This window comes from Ammospiza caudacuta, chromosome 1 (assembly GCF_027887145.1).
Source record: "Ammospiza caudacuta isolate bAmmCau1 chromosome 1, bAmmCau1.pri, whole genome shotgun sequence".
Classification (NCBI taxonomy): Eukaryota; Metazoa; Chordata; class Aves; order Passeriformes; family Passerellidae; genus Ammospiza; species Ammospiza caudacuta.
The window spans coordinates 65,474,232-65,500,296 of NC_080593.1; the positions used below are offsets into that span (position 1 = coordinate 65,474,232).

At 36.2% G+C, this 26,065-nt stretch overlaps 1 protein-coding gene across 1 annotated transcript in view; it reads right to left on the bottom strand.

The window, feature by feature from the left end:
* DTNBP1 (dystrobrevin binding protein 1) overlaps positions 1-26,065 on the bottom strand; it is a 63,898-nt gene that overhangs the window by 27,506 nt on the left and 10,327 nt on the right. Inside the window, exons 6-7 of the mRNA XM_058804922.1 lie at positions 20,943-21,075; positions 9,389-9,411 (exon numbers count right to left, since the gene is read on the bottom strand). Coding sequence (XP_058660905.1) covers positions 9,389-9,411; positions 20,943-21,075 — 156 coding nt within the window. The remainder of the gene's footprint in view (positions 1-9,388; positions 9,412-20,942; positions 21,076-26,065) is intronic.

The following is a 26,065-nucleotide window of genomic DNA, read 5'->3' on the forward strand; positions in this document are numbered from 1 at the left end:
CACATGGATGCTTCAAGGCAGCGCCTCCCCAGAACCTGAGCACAGGCTCCCAGCAGCTGGGCTCCACCAGAAATGCAGGCATGTATTTGGGAAGATACCACACGCTGCTGAACCAAGGGGTGCTGCGGAGACTGAAATCTTCCCAGCGGGATCTAATCCGATGACACGCAGCCACAGCATGTGTTTACTTGGCAGAGAGCTGGGAGCGGCTGCACATGATGCGGGAGCAAGGGGAAAGGCACAGAAGGGCTCTGAATTCTTTTTTAATTAGGCACTGTTCACAAGGCTCACCCCTTAAAGTGCCTGTCCTTAACATGGCTTAGCTCAGATACCCCACAAACCAGATTACATACTATTCTTACTTCACACATAAAATATTAAAAGCCTTGCATGTGATTTTCAAATAAATCAGAACAGTATTCTCCACTGAAAACTGAATTTTCTGTATTATATATCCAGGCTACATTTTCATCAAAAACTGAAAAAAAAAAATAAAAAATACAGCAACAGCATATGACTGAGAATCTCTGGCTGTGCTGATGCTGCAGTTACACAACAGTGCATTTTATGTTCAAAAACTGTAAGGCATTCCTCAGAATTGGGAACCCTGGCACACGTTGACTTTTCAGTTTAGGAGGGTGCACAGTGATGCCAGAAACCAGGACAGCCATAGCAATTCCTTTCCTTTTCTTAAAAAGATCACATTTAGCAAACCTTCCCTTCTCTAAAAATACAGAGTAGGGACAAAAAGCTATTATATTACAAATACTTCTCCAATTGATATCATTAAAAGTAAAAACACCCAGAATGTTTGGCCTACACAACTTGGGTTTAACTGGTGAAAATAACACCAAAAATATCTATGAGAAAGATTAAAAGAATAATAATAATCATGAGATAATCCCGCTTCAGTCTGGACTTCAGTAATTAAAGGATGAATTCAAGTTAGAGCTGCAGACAGAACTGACTTCTATTTTTTTCCACATCAGTCATTTAAGCATTAGAGACAATTAAAATATTACACTTTAAAATATTTTCTGTTCTACATAAACTGAGTATGACAGGACTTACGTTCCCATGAAATTGTTTCCTATTATCTACACAGTTTGCTATTCACCCTGGCAATGGCTGAAGAAAATCCCTGTTGTTACCCTGGCCTCCTCCACTCCTCATAAAACCAGGATTCTGCAAGGCTGATTCCAGCATAGAGTAAACTTTCACCACAGCCAACAGGACCTGCACCTGCACACCCATGAGGCATCTTATCTTAAGCTGCAGTGATGCCAAATTTGTTGTGTTACATCTGACCTCTGAAAGGGCTTTTGACTCAGTGCAATACTAGATTACAAAGAGATAGGAATCAGGGGAAAAAAGAGAGAACTACGTAAAATGCGTAATTATTAAAATTTGTTGGGAGGATAAACCAGCCCCCTCAAGATGAGAGGGCATATGGGTGTCTCACGAAATAAAACCCACAAGATTCTCTAAAAATACATGTAGATGAAGCAGAATTTAATAGAAAGGAAGGTTCTTGCTCTGCACTCTTACCCAGTCAGAATTAGCATTAAAAAACCCCTGATAAACACAAGGTTTCAGAAGTATCAGCAACGTCAGCACTCTATAGGTTATGCTAATTCATTGTCTGAACAGTACTTTCAGGTGACAGCCATCACTCAAAATCCTGAAATCTAGTTGAGCATGGAGGCTACAAACTGCACTATCAAATCTGCAATGTAAAAAGTTACATTACAGCCAAACACACAACAAACAAACAAACAAACAAACAAACTCATTTAAAGCATTAAACTAGAAGTGGTTTAGGGTAAAAGGGACAAAACCAAAACTTATCTTTGATCGGCCAAGTTACAACAGCACATGCTGTTTATTCCAAGAAAATCTGACTATCTAGTTTGCCCATAAATAATCTGGTCTCTCTATTGGAGCTTTTTGAAACTTCCTTTAGAAACCCTACTCCCTATTTACAGCTTTGAAAATTCAGGCCTTTTTCCAATATATAACCACCTTAGTAATGAATGCCATTCTATCATGACAATCCACCTAAGGCTGTATTGACACTAACAAAAATAGCCCTGTTTTCACCTCACCAGTTGAAAACGAATAAAAAATGAACAAAAGGAAATAATTCCTCATCATATCAAATTATTAAGAGCTGAGGTTTTTCAGTCTGGAGAAAAGATTACTTCAGAGAGACCTCACTGTGGTCTTAAGGGGGCTTATGAAAAGGAAGGAGAGGGACTTTCTAAACGGGCCAATAGTGACAGGACAAGGGGCAATGGATTTGAAATGAAAGACTGCAGGTTTAGATTAGATGTCAGGAAGAAATTCTTTACTCAGTTGGTGGTGAGGCACTGGCACAGGCTGGCCAGAGAGGCTGTGGATGCCTTGTCCCTGGAAGTGTTCAAGGCCAGGTTGGACGGGGCTCCGAGCAACCCGGGCTAGTGAGTGGCACCCCAGCCATGGCAGAGGGGTTGGAAACAGAGGATCTTTAAGGTCTCTTTCAGCCCAAACCATTATATATTGAGTTAGTTGACAATGCAGCCTCCTTTGGGCAAAGCACAAATGGAAATGGGCTTTCTGATGTAGTAATCAAAGGTAGAATTGTAGATAATTTTGTTTCTACAGTTGAAATATGCCAATTGAAATGTACAATTTCAATTACAATGAAATGTAAATTCTATTTCTTGTATAGAAAATATTATCTGTCTTGAAGATTCGACGCTTATTAACATATTAGATAAATTTCTTTCCAGTCATCTGCAAAATAAATGCATACACAAGATATTATCCATTGTAGTTTGCTTCCCTCCCAGTCTTAATACTTATTCCAGCAAATGTTTTTCTGCCTTGGCAAAGGCAGCTAATACATTTTCAATTACACCCCATGCTCAATTTATGTTGCCAACTGAGAACAAAGTCATGTTCAGAGGGTCAGCAAGAGGCAAGCAATTGCTTTTGTGCATTATCCCAGAAAACTGAAAACTTTCACTGTTCCTGGGTATGTATTCATAGACAGGACAAGTTCTCAAAGTATGCCATTAAGTTTGAAAACTCAGCCAAACAAAATCAGATGCACACAACTCATCACCATCTACCTGTGGGCTACAGAAATGTATATTTGAAAGCTCAACACTCAACATTTCAGTGTTGGTAATATCTGTCCAGATGTATAAAGATTCAATTATTTCCTGGGAAGGACTGAAAACAGTGAGTGACCAAGACTGAACCCTTAAATTCCTCTGTTTAAAAGGATTTTAAAACAAAAACACTGTTTTTTAAAAGGTTTGATTTTAAGGCCATACCATTTCAAGGAGAGCAAAAAAGGAGCAAAAATAGAAGACACAAAAAGATAGATACAGACCTAGAAACTGTAAACAGATGCAAGAGTCTGCAAGCCTGAAAACATAAAAAGTAAAATCAAAAGCAAGGTAGCTAAAAGGACAAATCAGAATCTTGTTTCCTCCTCCATCTGTTTCATCCTATTACACTAAAATGGGGGACTTAAGTAATTAACCTTTCACTCAAGGTTTGACCAGAAGTGCCCAAGACTCAAATCTTTCTGTTCCCTAGAGAATGGTTATCATATGTAAGAGTCTTGGTCAGTTCTTGCCACAAACAACACAGAGCATCCAAAGTTGCAAGGCCCTCCTTCCATAGCCCAGATGGGAAAGAAGCTAGTAAAACACAGAACTAACTAGAAATCTATCAGGGTATTTTCAGCTCATAGCAAAATTATGAGGAAAACCCCTCATATCAGAATATAAATCTGAAATTTTAATTCCACTTTAGCTTTATTACAAATGAATTAAGAAATTATCTCCTAACTGTTCTCTGGTATGACAAAACAAGAGTTGTCTGTGCTACAAGGTTTAAATATCTGGACCACAGAAATGTTAAAGTAATTGAACTCCATGTGGCTGGAATTAATTTCTACTACAATGTCACCTTACTCTTGCTCAAAAGAAACATACAGGATTATGTGCTCAAAATGACAGCTCAACTTCAAGAGCAGCTACGTCACTGAATTTATGAGCTTTGTCAACCACGAGCTGTAAAGACCTCCACTGCATATTACTCATGCATCTGGAAGGCAATACGAAGAGCAGGAAAAAGGAGTTTTACTTTGACAGCCATCAGAACACAGCACGATAAAGAGGATCCATAGACTGGTTGAAAAAAAAAATCAGTTTGACATATTATTTGTTAAAGTGAGTAGATTTCAAAAAAATGGCAAACAAAGAGATGGAGTCAACAGACTGCTCCAAATATTGTGTGCTCTTAGAAAGAGGGAACAGTGAAAGTCCAGAAATTAAAGTTTGGATATAAACATATTTAAGCTCCTGATAAAAGGACTGGAAAACTGCAATTTCAACAGCAGCATATTAGATGTATGAATAGGGATGCCAAAAAAATCTGCATATCAAATCTGACCTAATGACTTAACCTTGAAGGCAAAAGCAAGAAAAAACACCTCTTTACTTCACAGGTCAGTTTCTCAGGGAATATTATGATAAAGCTGTTAAAACTTAAAAGGCCTTGTTAGGGAGAGACCTCCGATTCAAAAGGCTGAAAACCTATTTTGTTCTACTGTAAACAAAAGTGCTGAAAATGGTCATATGACCTGTTTCCCTGAGCTCAAATCAAACTAATCCTGCTAAAGCTTAGAAATATGCATGACTCAGTAGCCAAAGCCATGTGCGTATTTGCCCTTGCAAAGTTGCTGCCACCTTTCATTGTCCAGAAGTGCTGTGTTGCTGATCTCCAAACAGCCTCTAGTGCTTTAGTTCTCTTTCCAGAAAAGAACTCAAAACATTGCATCCTGAACCTTCTATTAAAATGGATTTTTACAAACAATTTTGAAATCTATTATGTATATAGTTCCTATTTGGATAAACTAGAAGTACACTCAACAACATATGTTATTATGACTGTGCAATTCCACTACTTTCAAAACTTTTAGTTTTTCCCTACTCTCTCACTGCTGATTACCTACCCCATTATCTACTCCACTCTTCCATCTTCTAATGAGATTAATAGTATTCTGTAACTATTTACTACACAACCCTGGCTGCTCTGGAACGAAAGGAATATTAACTCTAAAAAGAAAAAAAATTTTTAATTAAAAAAAATGGTACCATGTGCCTAGAAGGATGATGGAATTATTTGAAATCTCAGTGCAGGCTTAAATGCACTAGGTTTCAAGTATCAGAAGCAAATAACCACATATGTGCTATCCAATTTCCAGCCTCTCAGCTGTAAAATGAAAATGATACCTTCCTAAACGATGCAAGAGCACAACCCGTCAAATACTAAAATCAAAACCACACATAAATATCAAGTAAACTAAACTCTACTATTACAAGAAATTGCCAAGATTCAGAACAGAACACTTTTTTTTAGCATCTTTACGAGTGTCAGCCAAGACAGGACAGCACAGAGCATGAGCCAGTTCCTACAAGCAGTTTTCCCAAGACTGAAATTGGTGCAAGCTAGAAAGAAACTTGCAGGCTACTCCATATGGCACACCAATGTTTTCCAATTCATAACCACCATCTTTTATAGCAAAGACCTCTAAGATAAAGTACTAAAAAAAGATAAGGAACTGGACAATCTTTGAGATGTTCTGTCCCCATACTTCACATACACAAATGCCAATGCTTGCAGCAGCGTCGACAAAGACATCACACACTCATTCCCTGCCTACTTCAGAGAGAGATGTTTAACACCAAAAAAAAAGGAGAAAAGCTTCTAACCTTCACTTTCTCAGCACCACAGATTATTAAATAATAATCAATTTCAATTACTCTGTAATAGAAAACCCTTGTGGTTGAAAGAAGAGAGACTGGAAAGGTTTGTCCTGCGCCTGCACACTGTGGGTGCAGCAAACAACAAAGGAGAATGTCTAGCCCTGTAAAAATAAGTCTTAAAACAAAAGGAAGAACAGCAAAATCTATTCCTCACCATGAAATAGAGTACAATCTCCAAGACCAACATGAAAATGGCAGAAACAAATTCTAAAACATTGACAGGAACAAAAGTAATTCATAATTTCTCAAAGTAGTATTACATTCTTATTTATTCTTATGCTCCTTAAATGTACTAACATCAATGAGCAAGAGAGTCAGTGGATTCTAAACACTTTTCAATGCTGCAAACTGGCATATATACATTCCTTGTAAGGGCCTCTTCTGGGTGACCCCTGGTATCTTCAAAAAATATACTTAAAAGATAAATGAATTACCACTTTGCACCTTGGCACACACAGTGGGAAGTTGTAAATAAAACCAGGAATGATTCCATTTCCTGGTTGTGTAGATTTTGCTTTGATATTAAAATAAATAAATACTAGGTGTATATATAAGGGCACTTTAAATGTTTTTAAGGTTACAGACATTGGAAGATTTCACAAATTTACTACAGACTACCTGTATACCTATTTGTATTTACACATCCACAAAACTCCAGGGAAGTAAAGTTTTAAAACAGATCTGAGGTCTGTGAAGCCACTCAGCAGCCTTGTGAGTCACACCTGCACTCTCAGGGTCAGTGCCAACATAAAATTTGCATTTTTTTCTGTATTCACTGTGCAATTGATGGCATGCATCACAGCATTCAAGTTTCTAGGGCTGAGCTAATTTGAATCTCAGACTAGACCATTCAGTTTCTTAACTCCAGCAAAACTTACTTTCTATCCTGAGCAAGGCATAAGAACTCATCACTGGTGAACATGAGAGTTGCATCTGGACACTGAAAAAAGTGCATACAACTCTCTTTTAACCCTTCTAGCAAACATATGGAAGGAATTTTTTGGTGGTACTTTAATTCCTGCATCTTCAGATAAAGTGATCTTGTATCTTTATGGAAGATATTTTTATGCAAGACATTTACCATCCTTATATCCTGGAAGCTATTACTTTTTAGCATATGGTATTCAAATTCACAAATAACAAGTTACTATTATAAAAAAATGGCATTTCGGGTTTTGCCATTGGAACAGATTTTAATGTACAATGATTTCAAGTGCAAATGCACTAAAAAATACAAGTGTACAGGAAGATATTTTAAACAGTTGTTCTTTATAGACCCTGCACTTGGTATTTCATGAACAGAATGCTGAGGAAGACATTTCACTCTAGACAGTTATGCAAAGATAAATTAGTTGAAGATGTAGCCTATACTTGCAATATTAAAATGTAAAGAACCATCTACTCAACTACTTCACATGCTTCAGTTGGAACCAACTTTTCCTGGTTTCTTTTGCTTTTTAAATAACAGTGTTAGGCTGTTAACTTAAGACACACTGCTTGCTCTTGCTGCTGCCTTTTCCTTTCTCTGTGACAGGATTCCTATGGACATCCACAGAGTTATCTCAGTGTGCTTCATCAACTGGAACTAAAGCCAACCAAGTGACAGATCATTTTTGCCAAAATCTAGTAAGACCTGGAAGCAGCTCAAAACAGAAAACTCAAGTAGGAGCCCCGAGTAAAACTGGGCAAAGCTGTCCTAGAACCAAAACATCTGCCATTATGTAAAAATCCTCCACAACTAGGAATCTCCTACTCTCCCTATTTCCAGCTGATAAAAGATATGCCAGATAATAACGTAAGGTCCAAAGGGCCAGAAAAAGACTGACTGAAGCCAATATAATGAATATCTCTACTTCATAATCTGAGTTGACAACAAAAAATTCCAAAATCTGAGAACTTAGTGAGTCAGAAACCCAAGAATATTCCCTCCAAGTATGTACTTTCAATCAATTGTACACCTGGATATTTAGTAGTTTAATCCAAATTTCCTGGGAATAGTCAGGCAAAACAGTGAAAACTGTTGCCAAAATCAAAACACTGAATCTATGGTTTGTTTTAAACCTTCTTGTTGTCATCTTCTAGAAAGGAATTAGACTTGCTTCACAAGACCATTCTTGAAATTTTCTTAGCTATTACTCCCCTTCTCTTCTGTCAGGTACAAGCTTGTCCGCCAGTTCACTGTACAAAAAACCCACACAAATTAGGCTGACAGATGTTTAATATACATTTTCCACGATGCATCCCTCTATGCTTATCTAGCCTGCTCTTGGCTACTAAGACTAGTCTTTCAAAACCAATACTGGAAATCCATCTGCCTCTGTATCCATTGCTTATTTTGGTATAAATTTCAAGGTCAACACACAGCTAGCACGTTCCTCTTCCATCAAAATAATTGTCTTTGTAAAATACTTACTGTCAAATAGCATTAAAGTCTCTATTAAAACAAGAAGGGGCCTAGGGAAAAATTACTTTGTAAACCACTCTTCTGGCTTCCAGAAACTCACTTAAAATACTTGATCAATACAGACAAAAAACCAGGATTCACTGTTCTCACAAGCACCAGGTACTACAAAGCAGCTGCCTTGCTTTGGATCAGAAGGAGCCTGGCATTACCTTCTGTTTTATATTGAGCTGCTCTATGTTGAAAGCTGTCAAATCAATCAACAAAAGGGTTGGTTTGGTAAGTTACAGAAAAAGTGACATTTTACATAATCTCTGTTGCTTATCTATTACTGTAACTGTTATTTTCCTTTTGTAGCACTACAAAGATGAGATGGTAATGAACTGAAAAGGCAAAGGAATGCAGCTGATAGAAATTTCCATCCCTCCTTTCAATTTCAAGAGACAATTGATTGACATAAGTCAATGCACCCAACTTCATTCTCATAAATACTAGTCACAAAACCACAGTCACATCCTATCCAAAGGAAGAGAAAATAGCAATTCTCAAGGTGATCAAACATTAATGTCAGTAGGTAGAGTAAGCCCCAGTTTAGGATTTACTGAAAATGGGACGGTGTTCCATCTATGTACCAAAGATAAAGCAATAGCACATGACAGAGTTGCCAGCCATTACATCATATATTGGACAAATATTTGTATATATCATTGAGTGTCTCCAACAAGTTGAGCTACAAAAATTAAATTTGCATAATATTGCAAAAATTCCCAGGAAACAGCCAGACAAGAACCTAACATGTAACAGCCTGCAACATGTGCCAAAAATATATCTGTGCTGAAAGAGACATCAACTAGCGGAAGAAAAAGCCCTTAAATACAAAAATTGAACACCAAGGGAAAGGCTTGAGTTAGATAAGGGAATCTCTGAAACCTAGATAAGACAACAAAATATCTGTGTTCTCCCTACACTTGGGACTCTATTAAAAAAAAAAAAAAAACCCGTAGCAAGAACAGGTAAAATGGAAAATACACAGCCTGCTGGGTCGACACAAAATTAACACTGTCAAATGTAGAAGGGCAAAAGTTCCTTCCTAATTTCACTTAATACACAAATTACCATAACTCTTACAAACATTTAAGTAGAAAATAAAAATAGAATTTACCTTTAAATGTCTCCAGTTCCTTCCTGTTGGAGAAGAGCAGAATTAAAAAAATAATTAGAAATACCACATGTAGAGCTACAGGATTTATTTTACATGCTTTAAGACTCACTAAAAGACAAAAATCAAAGAATTTGACTGTCACCATATATATCAGTAATAGTACTACATGTGTTTACCTAGAGCAAACAAGATCAATCTGTTTTAAATTAGGCCACCCCTTCTTTATAAACATGTACAATTATACAAATTCTGCACACTTATACCTAGCTACATAATTTCCAGATACACTGCTCCAAAAATAACCAAGACTTCCTAAGGCATTAGTTACTAAAGCATCCTTTACTTAGCAGAGATTTTCCAATTTACAGCACAGTGAATAACAATTTTTGTTCCATTTTTATCAATGCTACTCAAAAACATCTTTGCAACACTAAAGGAGAAAAATTTGACAATATCGCTCAAAGAGAAAGACAGGCAAAGAGACATACAGTGACATTCCTCAGAGGAGAGGATTTTCAAGTATGGAATATGACACAACCCACAGTACCCATGTACCAGAAAGCTTAAGAAAGGAAGAAAAAGATAAGAATATCTCTTTTGCCTTCGTACCAGACCACTTTCTACTTTTAGTCGTTATGAAATTGTGAATGCAGAAGCTATAAAATGAACAGAAATATCTTCTCTGTTTTAAAGAAATTGCAAAATGCTCCAACTGCCATTACTACAACGCAGTGATTCATCATGAATTTTAAGGCCAAAGAAGAATCAATGTAATAACTGAGATAAGGCAGAATGCTGGTCTTACAAAACACTCATTTAAATCAAACATTTTTTCAGTCTGCACCTCAGAGAATGCCTAGTTAAATTCTGAATTCAGAAGCAAAAGTGACTGTAAGAAAACTAAAGACTGAATTCACAGTTGACCAGATAAAGTATTCTATTCTCTATCCACTGACTAAAGCACTCTTCAGTCACCTACCAGAGACACTGTTTCACAATGCAGATGCTATACCTTAATAAGTCCTTCTATCCCTTAACACATGATGCAATTCAGCATTTATTCTTGCATCAAGAACAGACAAAACTCACTCAAAGCTGAAATAGTTTATTCTCTAAGCAGGCCAAAATATTATAAAAGAAGCAAGAGAATGCATTTACCTCCACATTTTCAGAGAACATCCCACTTTTGTCACCAAGTGTTAAATACAGGTTTTTGAAAGAATGGGTGCTTTACTAGGAAATAAGCTAGAGTGTGATTCACAGTAAAGAATTCTAATAGTTGCAACTTCCTGTGAGTATCTGTTTCCTTTCCTGCTTTTCCTCCATCCCTTTCCCAAGGTAGTTTCTCCCTGTTATATCAGAGAAAAAAGCCACTTTACAATACCTGTGATTTGCAAGTTCATACCCCAAAAATTTTTTCCTAGCCTGTATACTCTGAATAGAGTTACAAAATTCTTAAACACTCTCACAAGTCGCCATCCTTTTTTAAAATAATGTAACAGTAGTTGAGGAAACAACAATCACAGGAAATGGTTGTTTTCCATGGACTGAAACAAAACCATAGCAGAAGAAACATCTTGTGAAAGTAAGAGGGGAAAAACTACACTACTTGCACCAAAAATCAAGAGATTTTATGACACATGTCTACAAAAGGAAAGACGAAACAATTACTGCCATTGTGTCGAAAAAGATTAGTAAACAAGATGGGAATACAGTAATCAAGTGACAAATCACTCATTTTGTCTAAACCCCCAGAATTTTCCTTTTCAAAATCCATCAATATTTTTAGGTTTGAGATGCACTAAGATGTTGTTCCTATATCCATATACATAATTACCATTTATTAAGAAAGTTGGAAATTAATATTTGACAAAAACTTCTTTCCCTCTGAAAAATTAAAAGTATCTATGATTAGTATACAGTAAAAATACAGACTTGAAATTTAAGGATCTGTACTTCCTAGTATCCTCATACCAATTCAGATCCAAAGACTGAAGATTTTATATTTTACACAGCATGAATTAATCATATCTTGTGGTTTCTCACATGACTTTCAATAAAACTCTTATTTAGAAATACATAATGAAGTACATGCTTACTGAAACCACATTCAGCATCAGCAACATGAAAGATTTTTTTTTATTCATTAAGCCAAATTATCCAAATAAAAACTTGAACGTTTAAAAATTTTAATCCTTAATCTCATTTATCAGCAGCTTTGGTAAGAACATGACACTAAACTGAGAAGCGGAAAGGAAATTGACTTGTGATGACATTGGGAAAACAAATGGCTTAAGAGTATATCAGTACATTTTCTAGTTGGGTAATTAAGACCTGGCACACAGATGTACAGAGAAAAACATATAACGGAGTATTACACTTCTCCCCTTTACAAGTAAATAAATGTCTTTGTTGTTTGCTGATAAACTGCCAGAAGGAAGATACCTCCTTTGTCTTCTCTAAGAGTCTAGTGACAAAAGGTCATCTGCAGAATACACTGACCTCACAGTAAGAACTGAACTTCATATTTGGAACACAGACAAAGTAAAGAAACAGCAATTTGGGAGAGTAATTAAAATTAAAAGGATTAAATTGAAAGCAGTTTTAGAAAAGTGGCCTTCAAAGCAAGGTTAAAAGACAAGCAGAAGGAGATATATACGGCAATAGAAAGCATTCCACAGGGAAATGCCCCTGGATCTTAAAGAGTTTTCATCCAAAAGAACATTCATGCACTTCACAGATGGATGAGATAACCCTTTCCACTACTATTAGAAGGAAAACACACACCTGCCTTGCCTCTGGCCTCTCTACACATGGAAGGCTCTTGAGGGCTGCTCAGCATCTGTCCAGGATTAAAGGAACTCCCATGCTGAGTCTGACCACTGAGCAATACAACTACCCGGGATCTGACTACATGCTCTTCAGCTACTCAATTTTAGGCTACTGACAGAAAAACCTGGCTAGTTACTCATATAAGAATACATTTTACCTTTGCATAGTTAACAGTAAGCTTTCAGAAGAAAGGACTAAATTAGGAGGCACATTATAATATGAATAGCTCTTTTCAATGAAAGAGAAAGTTCAGCACCTCTGAGCAAGAAAAAAAGGCTAAAATAACAAGCTAAAGTTGAACATAATCAGACTATAAAGGCATGGAGACACTTCAAAAGTAATCTTGTTCTGTATGCAGAGCAATTTACAAATCCCAGATTCCTTCCTAAGAGGCAAGAGGCTGTACAGGCTCCACTGGCACTGAAGTTATGTCCATGAAAACTATCTGGCCACATATACAGGCAATAGTGTTAATCCCTGCCTTTCCAGTTGCTTGTTTTCGTAAAATAGATGGGGGGAGGGGCACTGAATTACTCTGTGAAATTCTGTACACATCAAACTCAGTTACCAGTTTTTAAGATACCTGGAATGTTCTGATGATGATGCTGTCAGTGGTCTCAACTTCTTCATTTACAGAAAAGTTAAGATTCAGGATATGGGGTAAGAACATATAATTGTGGAGACAACAGGTGAAACAAATAGTCTACAACATATGACGTGTTATATATATATACCACAGGGTATCTGACGTGACCAATTAGAGTTACAATCTAGTTAGAAGGCAGATACAAATTCCCAAGGACCTTCCCATTCCCCTCAGGCTTTTTATTGCACTGTCGAATTAACCCTGCTCCAGCCACTGAGCAGATGAGATGGACACTAGGAAGACTGTACTGGTATCACTGACAAACAAAAATAAACCTAGGAATCAGAATATGGGAGGACCACAAGGCTTAACTATCCTGCTTTAAGTTACTGAGATCAAAGGGAATTCAATTTGTTCAGCAACAGTAAGAAAAAAAAACCTCAGGTTCTACTGTATCTTGAAAAGGGCTGTAACACTAAGATCAATTTCCTAAGTGTAACTAAACATCAAGGAATCCAGTTAAATACCTAGGAGACTATAGAAACACCACATTCCTTACAAAGATGCCACCAGCCAGAATTGACAGAATTTCTTACTTGATCTTCAAGAAGAGAACAGGCAGATAAGAAAGCAACAGAGTCCTAAATTAATGTCAGGAACAATTCTATAACACGGGCTCTGAAAGCAACAGTCAATAAATATATATAAACAAAAGACAATATCAAGACAGAATATAAATGCTAAAAATTGAGGATTGAATTTGAAAGATTTTACAATTATATGTGTTAATAAGTGTTGAGTCATAAATACTATTTACAAAAAATATATTTGAAGAAAGGATAGATGCTTATCAGCAAATTAATATAAAAATAGTTATGGCACCTAACACTATCCAACCCAGAAACTGAGAAATGCTGCATTTCCTCTACTATGTCTGGTACAGTTAAGTCTTCAAAATTATGTATTAAAAAAAAAACTCTTCCATAGCCCGACTCATGCTTTAGTAAGCTAAAAAGCCATGACATCTCTCCTCTGGGACTTTCCTCTGGATGTCATCAGAAGTAAAAGCCAAAATACAGAGAACTCAAAACCTATGTCACTTGTAGGGTGTACAGAAATAATTTAAGTACTTTTGTTTTGTAGTTAGGATTAGCACTTTTGTGAATCCTGACATAAAATTGTTTTCCCCATCCCTGAGATTGGTTAAGCACCCCTTGGAGACACTTAGGCCAATTACTACTTTGAAATACACTTGAGACTGAAGCAATAAAAAGCCTTTAAGTATTGAAAAATTAGTAAAAACCAACGCTATTACTGAACTACTGCTGGAATTGAACTGCAGGCAAGGGTTTCTATTCATCTGACAAAACACTGAAGACAGGTCAGGATTCTCCATCACCAAAAGTGACATTTTATCCACTAAAAGAGAAAAGCAGAGAACTAAGGCATTTCAATAATATTGCAATGGAGATTTTTTTGCTTCCATACTCATGCAGATACAGAAGTAGCTGAAGTCTGTTTTCCAGCACAACTTCTATGTTAACTTCAATCCTGAAGATGGAACTGATCAGCAAATTTTTCCATTAGAAGCTACCAACACTAACTAGTAAACAAATTAATAAATACAACCAAAACCAAGCATTCCCCTATCATACTCAGCAATTCCAGGGTACAGTGAAAGCATTTCTGTTTCAATGTTTCAAAAAAAACCCCAACAAATCTTAAGAACATGGGGAGCCAATTTTCAGGCACTATCATTCAAAAGAACTGTAAAAAATAAGGAAGATGGACTTAAAATCATAAGAAAATGGTAGAAGTCAAATCATTACAGGCAAGTCTTGTCCTCTGCTAAGGGACAGACACAAGCTATTTACCATTAGAACGATTCCAAACTGGAATCTGCAATGTGGAGAAAATGCCTAGCTCCCTCCAAAAGCTCATGCCTTCAGATGTAGGATTTTGCACAGGACACAGTGTTTAATGCTTTTGCTTTTATCCTGTTGTTATCCAAAAAACTCAACAGTTTTTACATTTTTAAAAAAAATTTATCTTAGTATGCAACCTCTTTGGATCACTAAAACATATATGTATCAACAGCTTATTTTTATCATACAACCAAAATTTTAGGAACCAAAATTTAAAGCTGAAATTTGAGAAGAGAATATTAAGAGAATCTACAGTTTGGGAAATTAGAGAGAATGTAAGAGAAAGTGAAGTTTCAGAGAAGGTACAAACAATCCACCAAAGGCCACCTCCATCATCAACTCCACCCTTTTTTTCTAGAAAGAAAAGGAGTTCCTGCAAGCCACACAAGAAACTGCAGATATTCTTTTAACCTGGACATCAATTTCCACATAAGCATTAAAAAGAAGAAAACTGACAGTATTCAAAAACTGGCCAACATTATTCAGTAAGCAACATATGGTACAACCCTAATTCACAGAAACAAGTTAAAGGAGCTTGTGATTCCATGTGCAATCATCACCTAAAATGCTGAATGTGGTTCCACACAGCATGAATGCAATTGTGCCAGAGAGAAGTTACAACTTGTATCTCTTGAGGCATTCTCAACACATCCCTTTGACGCAGGAATGTAAAATCTCCCTCACAGAAGCACTGTCAATGTGAACGCATTTCATACATTTCTTTTAAACTACTTTTAAATGAACTGGTTTTCAATGTAAGTGGAAAGGAGTTATTAAAGATCTCAGGAAATAATCCATAGCGAAGAAACACAGAATTTATCAGGAGGCACAGCACAGAGAATAAATTTTAGTGTGGTAATGACAAGCATCTCAGCCCTGTTCTTCTGCCACTAGCCACAATGAATTAATTACACATACAAATAATGCATTTTTGAGGAGAGGGAGGGTACAAAATTATGATTAAGGCAGTCTTAAACCATCTGTTCCTATTATTGGTACAGTAAGTCTGGACAAAGAATGCCTGGTATTAACAGCTTGACAGGATTTGCAGATTATGCCCACTAACAAGCACCACATAAAGGTAGAGATAAATTATGCAGGATTCACATAATGTTTTAACATATGTTAAAACATTATGTAACACATAATGTCTTATTTTCTAGACAACATTATTAAAAGGTGCTGTAGGGTACAGAGGATCCAACACAAACATTCAGTCTTTAACCACAGGTCACAAAACCTAAAGAAAAAGGTCTTTTATTTGCCTATTTGAAAGAAAACAAGACTATAAGGAGAAGGTAAGCAGCAAATCTCTTTGTAACAATGTCATTGTCTCTCTGTATCGAGCAAAGATCACCAGAGAAAGGGCAAAATTAAATCAACTTAAAAGTGACATAACTTATACCGTACATTCACACTTTGCAAATAAGAGAAAAAACTGCCAAAACCCCTGCAATCTTCAAATCCGCTGTGTGTTCAGTCTTGACCAATGTTTCCAAATACTGGGAGCACTGATGGGAGTAAAATTCACTAATAATGAAGCAGCATGCTTCTTTTGGCTTGGCATACGCAGAATACGGTAATCCAAGAGTTCTTGCCAAAAAAACAAAGTTTAGAGCCTTCAAACTACAAAAAAAGTAAGCAAAATTATCCATTAAACTCTTCCAAAGCTTGTGCAAGTCTCTTCAGGATCAACAGGAATTCTCATTCCACATGTCTGCCAAAGAAGTGCAACAACTAATGGCCATAAAATTAATTCCAGCCAGTTATCATCATGAAAACACTTGCTGTATTCTGATTATATTATATACAATATTGCTGATTATGCTGCATTCAAACTCATGAAACAGGACAGAAAACATCTTTGCAATGTGAGTACAGAAACTCATACAATGCCTAATGAAAACTCAAAGCCAGTCATCCACTGCACATCTGCCAGTAAAACTCCTGAAGATAACAAAAGTTCTGCATTCAATCTTGCAAAAATGTTTATTTAGATACCCACTTAAACAGAGGTATGGCAGCTCCAAATCTACACCAGCAGAAGACTGATCAAAAAGAGTATAGCATGAAAATTTACACTAATGAAAACTTTGATGAGAACTATCAAACATGTAGCTCAGGCCTCAGAAATAATTCACAATGCACTTAACGTTGGAAGGAAAAATATACTTGTTTGAAACTTCTGCAACAAAGGGGCATATACACTTTTTTTACATATAAAAAGTAAATTTTATAAAGTACATGCAAAGCTTGAAAGGGTTGTGGAGATAAAATTTAAATGTATCCCTGCCAGGTGGGAAGGAATCGCCACTGAGGACGCTGTACAGTACAGAGTACTGTCCCAGCCTATTGCTTGAGGAATGCTATGGGCTCTAACCACGAGCTACAGATACGGAAGTTTTTCTGTATGTACTTCTCAAATGTTTATGTTGTTGAGGCCTCAGATAAGGCACTGTACCTACATCAACAACCCTTACTGTTCCTTTTGTTCCCAAAGCAATTAAAAAGAGGGATAAAGTTTGCAGAAGAAAACAACAATAACTAAGACTTAGTTTTCTCATACACATCTCTAATCTACAGAATGCAACTGCCATAAATTTTATACTCTTCTGAATAAAGTAAAGTTTGATTTACTTCTGAGAAAGTAAATCAAACATTCTTGTACCCCAGAAGCACTAAAGCACCATCATGGCATGGCAATGCATCCAACAAAAACTATGACAGTCTGTCCAATTCTTCACCTAGTGCATCAATTATGAAAGCATGGGATTACACTAAAAAAAAACCTCTACAATTAAAAAATTATGAATACACATAAATTTAAAGAACATATTTTTTCTTAAAGCAAAGCATTTGCTTAAATAACATCAAAAAGGAAAAAAACAGTAGTCTCACTACGGTTTGTATTTTAGATTTTTACATTTATTTTCCTTCTGTGTCAGTTCTCAAAGCTGACAAATACTGAAAAACAGAGCAGGTTCTTAAAAAAGACATGCTAAAAAATTATCATTCAGACAATTACATTTTCAGTCAAATAACATACAGTAAACTCTATTCACTCATTTCCAGAGATAAAGATCCTGCTATTCCCAATGTATTCCTACAAAATGCTGCATTTGGGCAGCTCCTTTTAATTGACACAACAATCAGGAGGTGCTATTTTTCAAAATGTGGTGAAATGGATAGAAACGAGCTTCATGGCCAAGTACAGCTTCAGGTCAGAAACATTTCATCTCACACCACAAGGCTGCCATTCAGGGCACATTAAGAGATGACACAGAAGTGAGCTCCTGACAGTGATTCCTAAAGGACACTGTGCCCTTGGGAAAGCAAAAATTGCCACATGAGACTAAGGAGACACAAAGTTTCCTGCAATCAGAATATCCTCAGTAGGAGAATGAAGGAAAGGGAAGAAGAATTGTGCTTGATTGAAAAAAAAGACAGGAAACAAAACTACATGGTTTAATGCTAAGATTGATGCAAACGACTGCAGGGAGACTAACCAGAGAAAAGAAGGGTGGAATTTAGACTTCATACAACAGTACTGGTACCCCGATCAATGGATTTAAACACAAAAAAGAGAATATTAAAATTCCAGAACGAAGCTCACAAAAAGCCCCCAAAACCAATCCCCCAAACACCAGGCTTTTAAATAGCCTGGAAAAGATGCGGATTGATGAATCTGCTTTGAAATTAGTACTCAACACAATGACAAAAGGGAAAAAATTGATCTGTTTGAACTGAAATGAAGTTGTTTTATTTAATAGGGAGACCTATTTCTTAAAATAAGTTCCCATAGTTACCATAAGCTGTGTTTCATAGGTTTGATGTTGACCTAAGGCACCTTCTTCTAAGTCTTTCATATAGGATTTTTTCAAAAGGTTTGAAATACATGAGCTTCTAGCTTAACCTCTACAGTGACTTTATAATGAAATTACGTTTTGTTACATGCTTAAAATAATCAGAGTTTCTAGAGCTCAGATTCATCTCAGTTTTCATCCCTATATTGTCAAAACGCATGAAATGATTTTTTTTTCCCAAACACAAAACCACTTACTCCCTGAAAATAATTTCTGTGCTAAAGAGAGAGCATAGACTCCTGAGCCCTTCCCCACTCCTTGATTCTTTCAGCTGGTATCACAGTAAAAACCCCAAGCACTGAGGAGAGAAAGACAGAGTACAAGTCCCAAAGATGCACCACAAATCACACTCACGTCAAGTTAACCGGCTGCTTGCTCTTCAAGCACCTACACTGGCAAGGGTCCTTCCTGGAATGAGCTAGCAGTTAATTTCTTACCTAAATAAACACAGTGGTAATGATCAACCAGAAATTACCTGCATTTTTCCTGTTTTGTCTAGGTCTGACCAAATGTAATCAGCTTACAATTACACTAAGTAGCTTGCTTAGCAATCTATTTATAAAACTGATTAGATGCTGCTAAGCAGAGCAGGCAATGTTTTAACACTTTATTTTGATGTTGAAAGCAGTGGCTAGGAGAAAGGGAGCAAGGATGGCAGAGAACCAAAAATAATTCAGAAAACTGTAGAAAGATAATTATATGGGATCAGTTCTGTTGCTTCATATGCATTTTTAAATTGTGTTACTTGGGTAAATAGCACATATTTAGAATTTTGGATTCATTACTCTTAGATATTTAGATAACTGAAGTAGGTCTGAACAAGTGAATATTCAGCCATACTGACTGCTGTTGATTCTTCTTGGAGAGAGAATATGGAATTGCCCTGACCTGGGAAAGAAGCAATCCAGGCTGCAGGAAAATTACAAACCATTGCTGAGGCCTTGGCCTGAAGTTAAGACAACTGAACAGGATGTGAAAAATTAAAGGGTCATGACATGAGAAATTGCCAGATGTGACAGATAAAGTAATAAGATACTCACAAAAGCCACAGATAGGACCATGAGGGATGACTGGACTTCACAAATGTTTAAAGGTGAGTTAGATAAGAAACAGCCAAATTTCACAGAAAACTGAAGGGTATTGGAGACCTTTTGGAAAGTAGAACCTGCAACATCAGTACTCCTTCAATAACTGGACCTGTAACACCACAGAAGCCTAAGATTCCCCACATAATAACTGAGAACCACTAGTGAAAAAATAATCAGGGGTGAATAGATCCTTTGGGAAGAGACTTGGATTAAAAAAAAACATTCAAATAAAAAGAGCTACAAGAATGGCAAGGAGGGTGAACACAGATCAGCTAAGGAAAATGTGTCCAGTGCTGTCTGGCACAGTCCCACCTTCAGTCAGCACATCCTCATCAGAACTGTGAGAACCACTTGTTCTGATCTTACCACATCTATCAATCTTGCTTCCACAATCAAGGAGGCAAGGAGGGTGCCAGGCTGCTTTCCCTGGCTAGCAGCAGGACTCCTGCCTGGACAGATCAAGTACCCTGGTTATCCCCATGTCAGTTCAACATCCACATCCACCCACCCCTCCCTAATAGGCTGTCAGACACTGTCTTTGACAAACTGCTTCAATTCAACTCCTCATTTCCTAATTTATATAATGAATGTAATACTGCTCTTCTTATCTCCTTTTATTAGGTTAGTTTTGGCACTGGCGGTAACAAAAATCAAGGAAGTCAACAGTTATTTAAGGGCTTCATATTTTTCTCTTGCTACTTTATCTTTTAGGCTAACCTGAAGCTCATGAGTTCAAAGTTCTGAATTTTCATACATACTGCTGTAAGTTGAACTCTGATTCCAAGAATTAATGCTCTGCTTTTACAAGTAAGAGAATGGCAGGAGATTAATACCTTTCATACAGAATAAAAGGTACTTACAGGATTGGATACTGAAAGGAAAATAGAGGAAAATTTAGTTCCTAACCTGACAGGTACTTGGGAAAAAAAAAAAAAGGAATCCATAAACCAGGGCAAGGGATTAAAAGAAACAACAGTTTATCTGTGCTCATTAACAACAGCCCTTATTCCAATTCTTTGTGGAGAATAATAAACATGACCTAATCTTAACAACAATGTTGTGATAATTTTCCAAACACATGTACTCTTTGTTCATCACTAAGACATTCAATGAATCTACTATAAATTAGCAATGTCCTGTCAAAGACTATTGTTTATTTAGAAGATTAAAATAAAAGGGATAATATTATATATGGGGGGGATAATAACAAAAGGCTTATATTGTATGCTTATTTATATTTATAACAAGCGTTTTATTTACCTTTTTGTTTTCTTGTAGTTTTCCAGCTGTAATGCCTGCATACATTTGTACCTCTCCAATTCACACTGTTCACATAGTTCCTCAAGACACAACAGATGATTCTCCATTTCCTCAAAGTTTGCCTCTAGCTGGGCTGTAAGAAAGACTTGTATGAATATCTAACTGCATCAATGGACAGACAACTCACCTGAACAGAAACAGGATTTCATAAAGGTAATAATTAACATGGTGATAATTACACACATATAAATGGCTCCAAAAGACAAACAAATCTCATCACAAATCCCATAGTGAAGAGTGGCAGCAGAGCCATGTTAAAGGGAGATCTATCTGAGGTTCCCTTGTAGTAAGGTGCTGAACCATCCTATTTGTCCCAGCATCGTAGTGACACAGGATCCTGGCCTGTTTTTGAGGAAGAGAAGCACCCAGAACTCATACTTTTCTTTCTTGAGCAGGCTGCCAGTTTAGCACTTCCTACACAGTACCAATCCAAGGAATAAATCTGTGCTGGCCAAAGCCAGGTCAAATATTCATTTTTTCCAATGAAACAAAAATAAAGCATACAGGGAGAATTTTAACTTTCACATGATGCCATGGTAATATAAAACAACAGATATTTATGTCTCTGAAGACAGACCCTTTACTGATAAGCTAAATATAGAGACGTACCTATTTTACATACACATGTAAATTTTACAATTAAATCTACCTATTTTACATACACATCCCTTAATATTTTCTTTAAACATAATTGCTCAGTCTCAACTTCAAATAGATCTTGTCTATGACATGTCCTGAGAAAACTAATCTCATCTCATAGCTCACATTGCTTTGAGTAGAAATTTGGACTAGAAAATTCCTGAGGTCCTTTCTCATCTGAACTAACCCATGTGAACCTTGTATCAAAGAATCACTTTCCCTGACGGTGATTAATGCTAAATTTCATGTCTCTCCTCAGGATCTCACAGTGGAGAATATATTTTCCCAAACCCTAACCAGCTGGTCACTCTGGGATGAAACTGTGTGAACTACAGGAATATTATTCATCTTTTTGCCAGGCCTTCTCCTATACCACTGGGAAGGTAAATTCAGGAGCAAGAATAATTCACATTTTTACAAACAAATAGCAGCCAGAGTTAATGTATTTCAGATACTCAAAAAAAGGAAACAGGAAGCTGAAGGCATCAGCCAAATCCTCCATTCTGGCTTGGCTATTCTACTTGAAGCCTATCTTGGACAATAAATAATTTCAACTTCCTTAGCCATTGCTTCATTATAAATAGCCATCCTTGTGGTTCCTCTAAAAAAGGAGAGGTTAAGACTTCATAAGCAAATTTCCTAGGATGCATATTCATATGTTCAGCTTCACTTAACACCATTTTTTTAGCCCCTAACAAAGAAGATCCACAACAGGAAAGGGAAACATGAATAATATAATCAGTAAAAATTTCCCTAAATTATTTTTCTGTATACAGATCACTGAGGGGAAGTGGGAGGGATTGGCAAAAGACAACAAAAAATAAAGAAAGGCAATTGACAATTAATGCAAAAACAAGTTTGAGGGGAAAAAATGTTTTCATTCTACATATTGTGATGTGGAGCATTCATCACTTACCACATACTCAATTTTCTCTCACAAAATCCAGATGTATTCAAAGCGTAATATCATGATTACAATTATGATTGGTAGGCCCTTTTTCTTTAGGAAATAGACTTCTCTGAGTGCATTAAAATCCAAATACCTGTATTGTGCTAACTTGCTTTTCAGAATAATTGCTCCCTTATTAATCTGCAAAATTCTCAAACACAGCAGGACTGAAAATAATTTACTAAGGTACCTATCAACCACTGTTTTTTCCACTTAAAAACGCCTACCACCTGCTTTGCTGTATTTGCTGTTGAAATAATATTAAAAGACAACAGCAAAGAATAGGAAAATAAAGAGGATGAAAGAAAGTGAATTCTAGAGAGCAACTGATTTCTAGCACTTGCATTTGAGCAGCCTCTAGCGGGAACTGCAGAAAACACTGTGTTCCTGAAGAAGAGAAATGGACACCAGAGATCTGTCCAGGAGGCAACAATCCTGCTTTACTGCAACAGAGGTTTCAGAAGTTTTTTTCCTATCTGAAGTGAAAGAAAAATTGCTTTTCACAAAAAAATTGAAGACAAGCTCCGTTGCAGCAGCTACAGCTGAGAATTTAACATCTCTCTTACCCAAAAGAGAATATATGCACTGTGCATACAAAGGCAGTGCCAAACAAAACTACAGATTTAATTAATTTGAAACTTAGGCTGTGAAAAATGCATCTCCTCTAAATCTTTTTCAGATTTTAAAAAACATATTTACCTTTAGACTAAGACTTTTCATATACAGCAATATGCCACACTTGGTAGCAATAGTATTTTTTATTAGCTAAAAAAACAAAAAAAAATTATTCTTTGTGTCACATCACTCCAATTACAACAGTTTGGGCTATATTTCTTACATTACCACAAGCATAACAACAGTATTTGAAACATTAATGCTTAGTTTTAATTCTTTTGAAGTATGCTTAAAGTTTGGTGAGGTGACATTACACTGTATTATCTTCCATCAGCATACACTGTTTTCCATGGTTTACCAGCTATCAGATATTAAAGTATTTATCTAGAACTCAATAACCACGAGTTTTTTTTATCCAGGAAACACCTTCTTTCTAAACTGTACCTAATTTAAATGTACGACATAACTTTTCTAACTGAAACCTATGTTATCTGTAGTTCTGTATGAGTACAAATTTGTTAGAATAGCTAAATCACAGCTGTATGTCAGAAAATAGGTTTCCACTAACTTTAGGTGTAGCTTTCCTACACTGTCCCAGCCATTCAAACAACAGAAACCATGCAGGAGTATTAAAAACATTTCTACAAAGCCCATTTATTTTCTATCTGAAAGGGAAAAAGCAAAAAGGATGGAAGCAATTGTATCAAAGATGGTCTCTATACTGCTAGGCCACACAGAGATTACAAGGGCAAGGATTACTAAAAGGTTAAAATGAGCAGTGAAAGACATATAAGACCAGGAAGAGCTCAATTCAGCTGCAAAATAAAAAAAAAATAAAAGGAAAAACTTTATATAATTACAGTTCTACTAGTGCACAATTTTTATCTGTTTTCACAGAAAGGATCTTAAACCCAGCTATTATTATACCACTTACATGAAGTTAGAGCAGCTTCTTTGCTGAAACTACATAGCAGGTACACTAGGATCCTTTTCCTTGTGTACTCAATCCTCAGGGACTTCCAAGTTTACAGCACCAAACTGTATGCCTTTTACACATATATATCCCTACCTAATACAACAACCCCCTCTGCTGAAGTGTTGTGCCCTGGAGCCTATGGAGAAAAATTCCCTGTTGAACACAGATGTCTTTACACAATATTATTAAAATTCTCTGATTTTACATAAATCTTCCCAACATCTTACCAGATTTTTCAGTAAAAGATAAATGCAAATTCTGAAAAAATTAGACGAATTTTGCAAAGCTAGAGAATGGCAACTTTCATACTTGACACACAATCTGTAATAAAAAAAGACTGACCTTTCGCTCAAGATATAAACAAGGATGCTTCTCCTAAGCAGTGCAAAATGTTCTGTTTCCCCAACAAATTTTCACACCCATCTAGTCCTTACTTAAAATAAACCCTAAAGACTAAGAGGCAAAGGCTTTTATCTCTGTGACTACATGCCCAGCCTTATTTTCTTTGCAGTCCCACAAGGAAAACATTTTCAACCTATGTTGGATCTGTCACCTATATACAAGAGCAGTCTTTCTGAAACCAGCATCAAGCTGATCTTTAAATGAAAAAAAAAAAAAAAAGGAAGGGAGGAAAAAAGGATTTGGATTAATGTTTGTGTGTATGGATTTGCTGAAACCAAAACCAATGTTTGAGCAAAATGCCACTGCTCAAACATGAAAACACATTTCATACTAAGTATGCTGATATCAGCGAGGAGATATTTTCTACAACATCTCAACCAAAAACTGGCTTAAGTGATGATTCCAATTCTGCACTTTGAAAGGGCAATAACTGTCCTTTCCACCTTTACATGAGAGTAACTTTTTTCTTCAAAATTCTCAGTAGCAGCTACAAGACATTACATAATACAATAAATTTATCAAATGAAGCTACAGATTTTCTACTTCAAGTGAGGGATGACTGATAATGTGAATACCTAAGCTAAAGAACTTTATAAAATTGCTAATGAAAACGTGTCCTGTAATACATAGCAAAAGCTGAAGAATCTGTACATGAGTCATACCAATTTTAAGCAGGTCACTAAAAAGGTTCATTTCCATTATCTGAAATTTCTTTCACCGAAAGCAGCCAGGGTCCCCTACTTACTTTCAAAATGGAAGCATTAATACATTTATTAGAAGCATAACATATCAGAAGAACCAACTATTTTGTTGAAATGATGAAGGTTAGCCAAATTACATCTTGAGTGCATAACTCAGCATTTTGTGATTCTATTTTCATTTTTTTTACAGAATATTTTACTCATATTCAAAATTTACAGTCAGAGAAATAGTCATCTCTTGAAAAGCTGAATACAGTTTATATTTATATGAAGCAATTATTTAAGAGTTTTAAAAACTAAAAACAATGAGCAGAATATTGCAGTAAAGTTCTGTTAAATCACCTTCAGAAGGTTAGATGTTGAATTTGGTACAAATTACATCTATCTCTTCAAATAGACTCCATAAAAATTATTAGAAGAAAAAATAAAACCCAAAACACAGTTGTTAGGAGAAACTAATAAGAAACTTTAGATAAATTACTTAAAATCCAACACAAAAGGTAAAGCTTGGTTTGGTTCGGTTCAAGGCTTGGTTCAAATTCTAGAACCTTAGCAGTACATGTCAAAATTCATTACCTTCCCTGAGCTGGCTGCTGAATGCTTCCTTCAATCCTACTTTTGCAGTATCAAAAAAATATCTAGAGACTTACCTATCCAATAAATTCTACAATTGGAGTGAGATTAGTTCTAGTTCATAAAACTGTATTAGGAATCAGAAAGCAGCCCAAATTCATCAGGATTTTACAGCATTTGCAGCATTATGAACCATAAAGGCAATTTC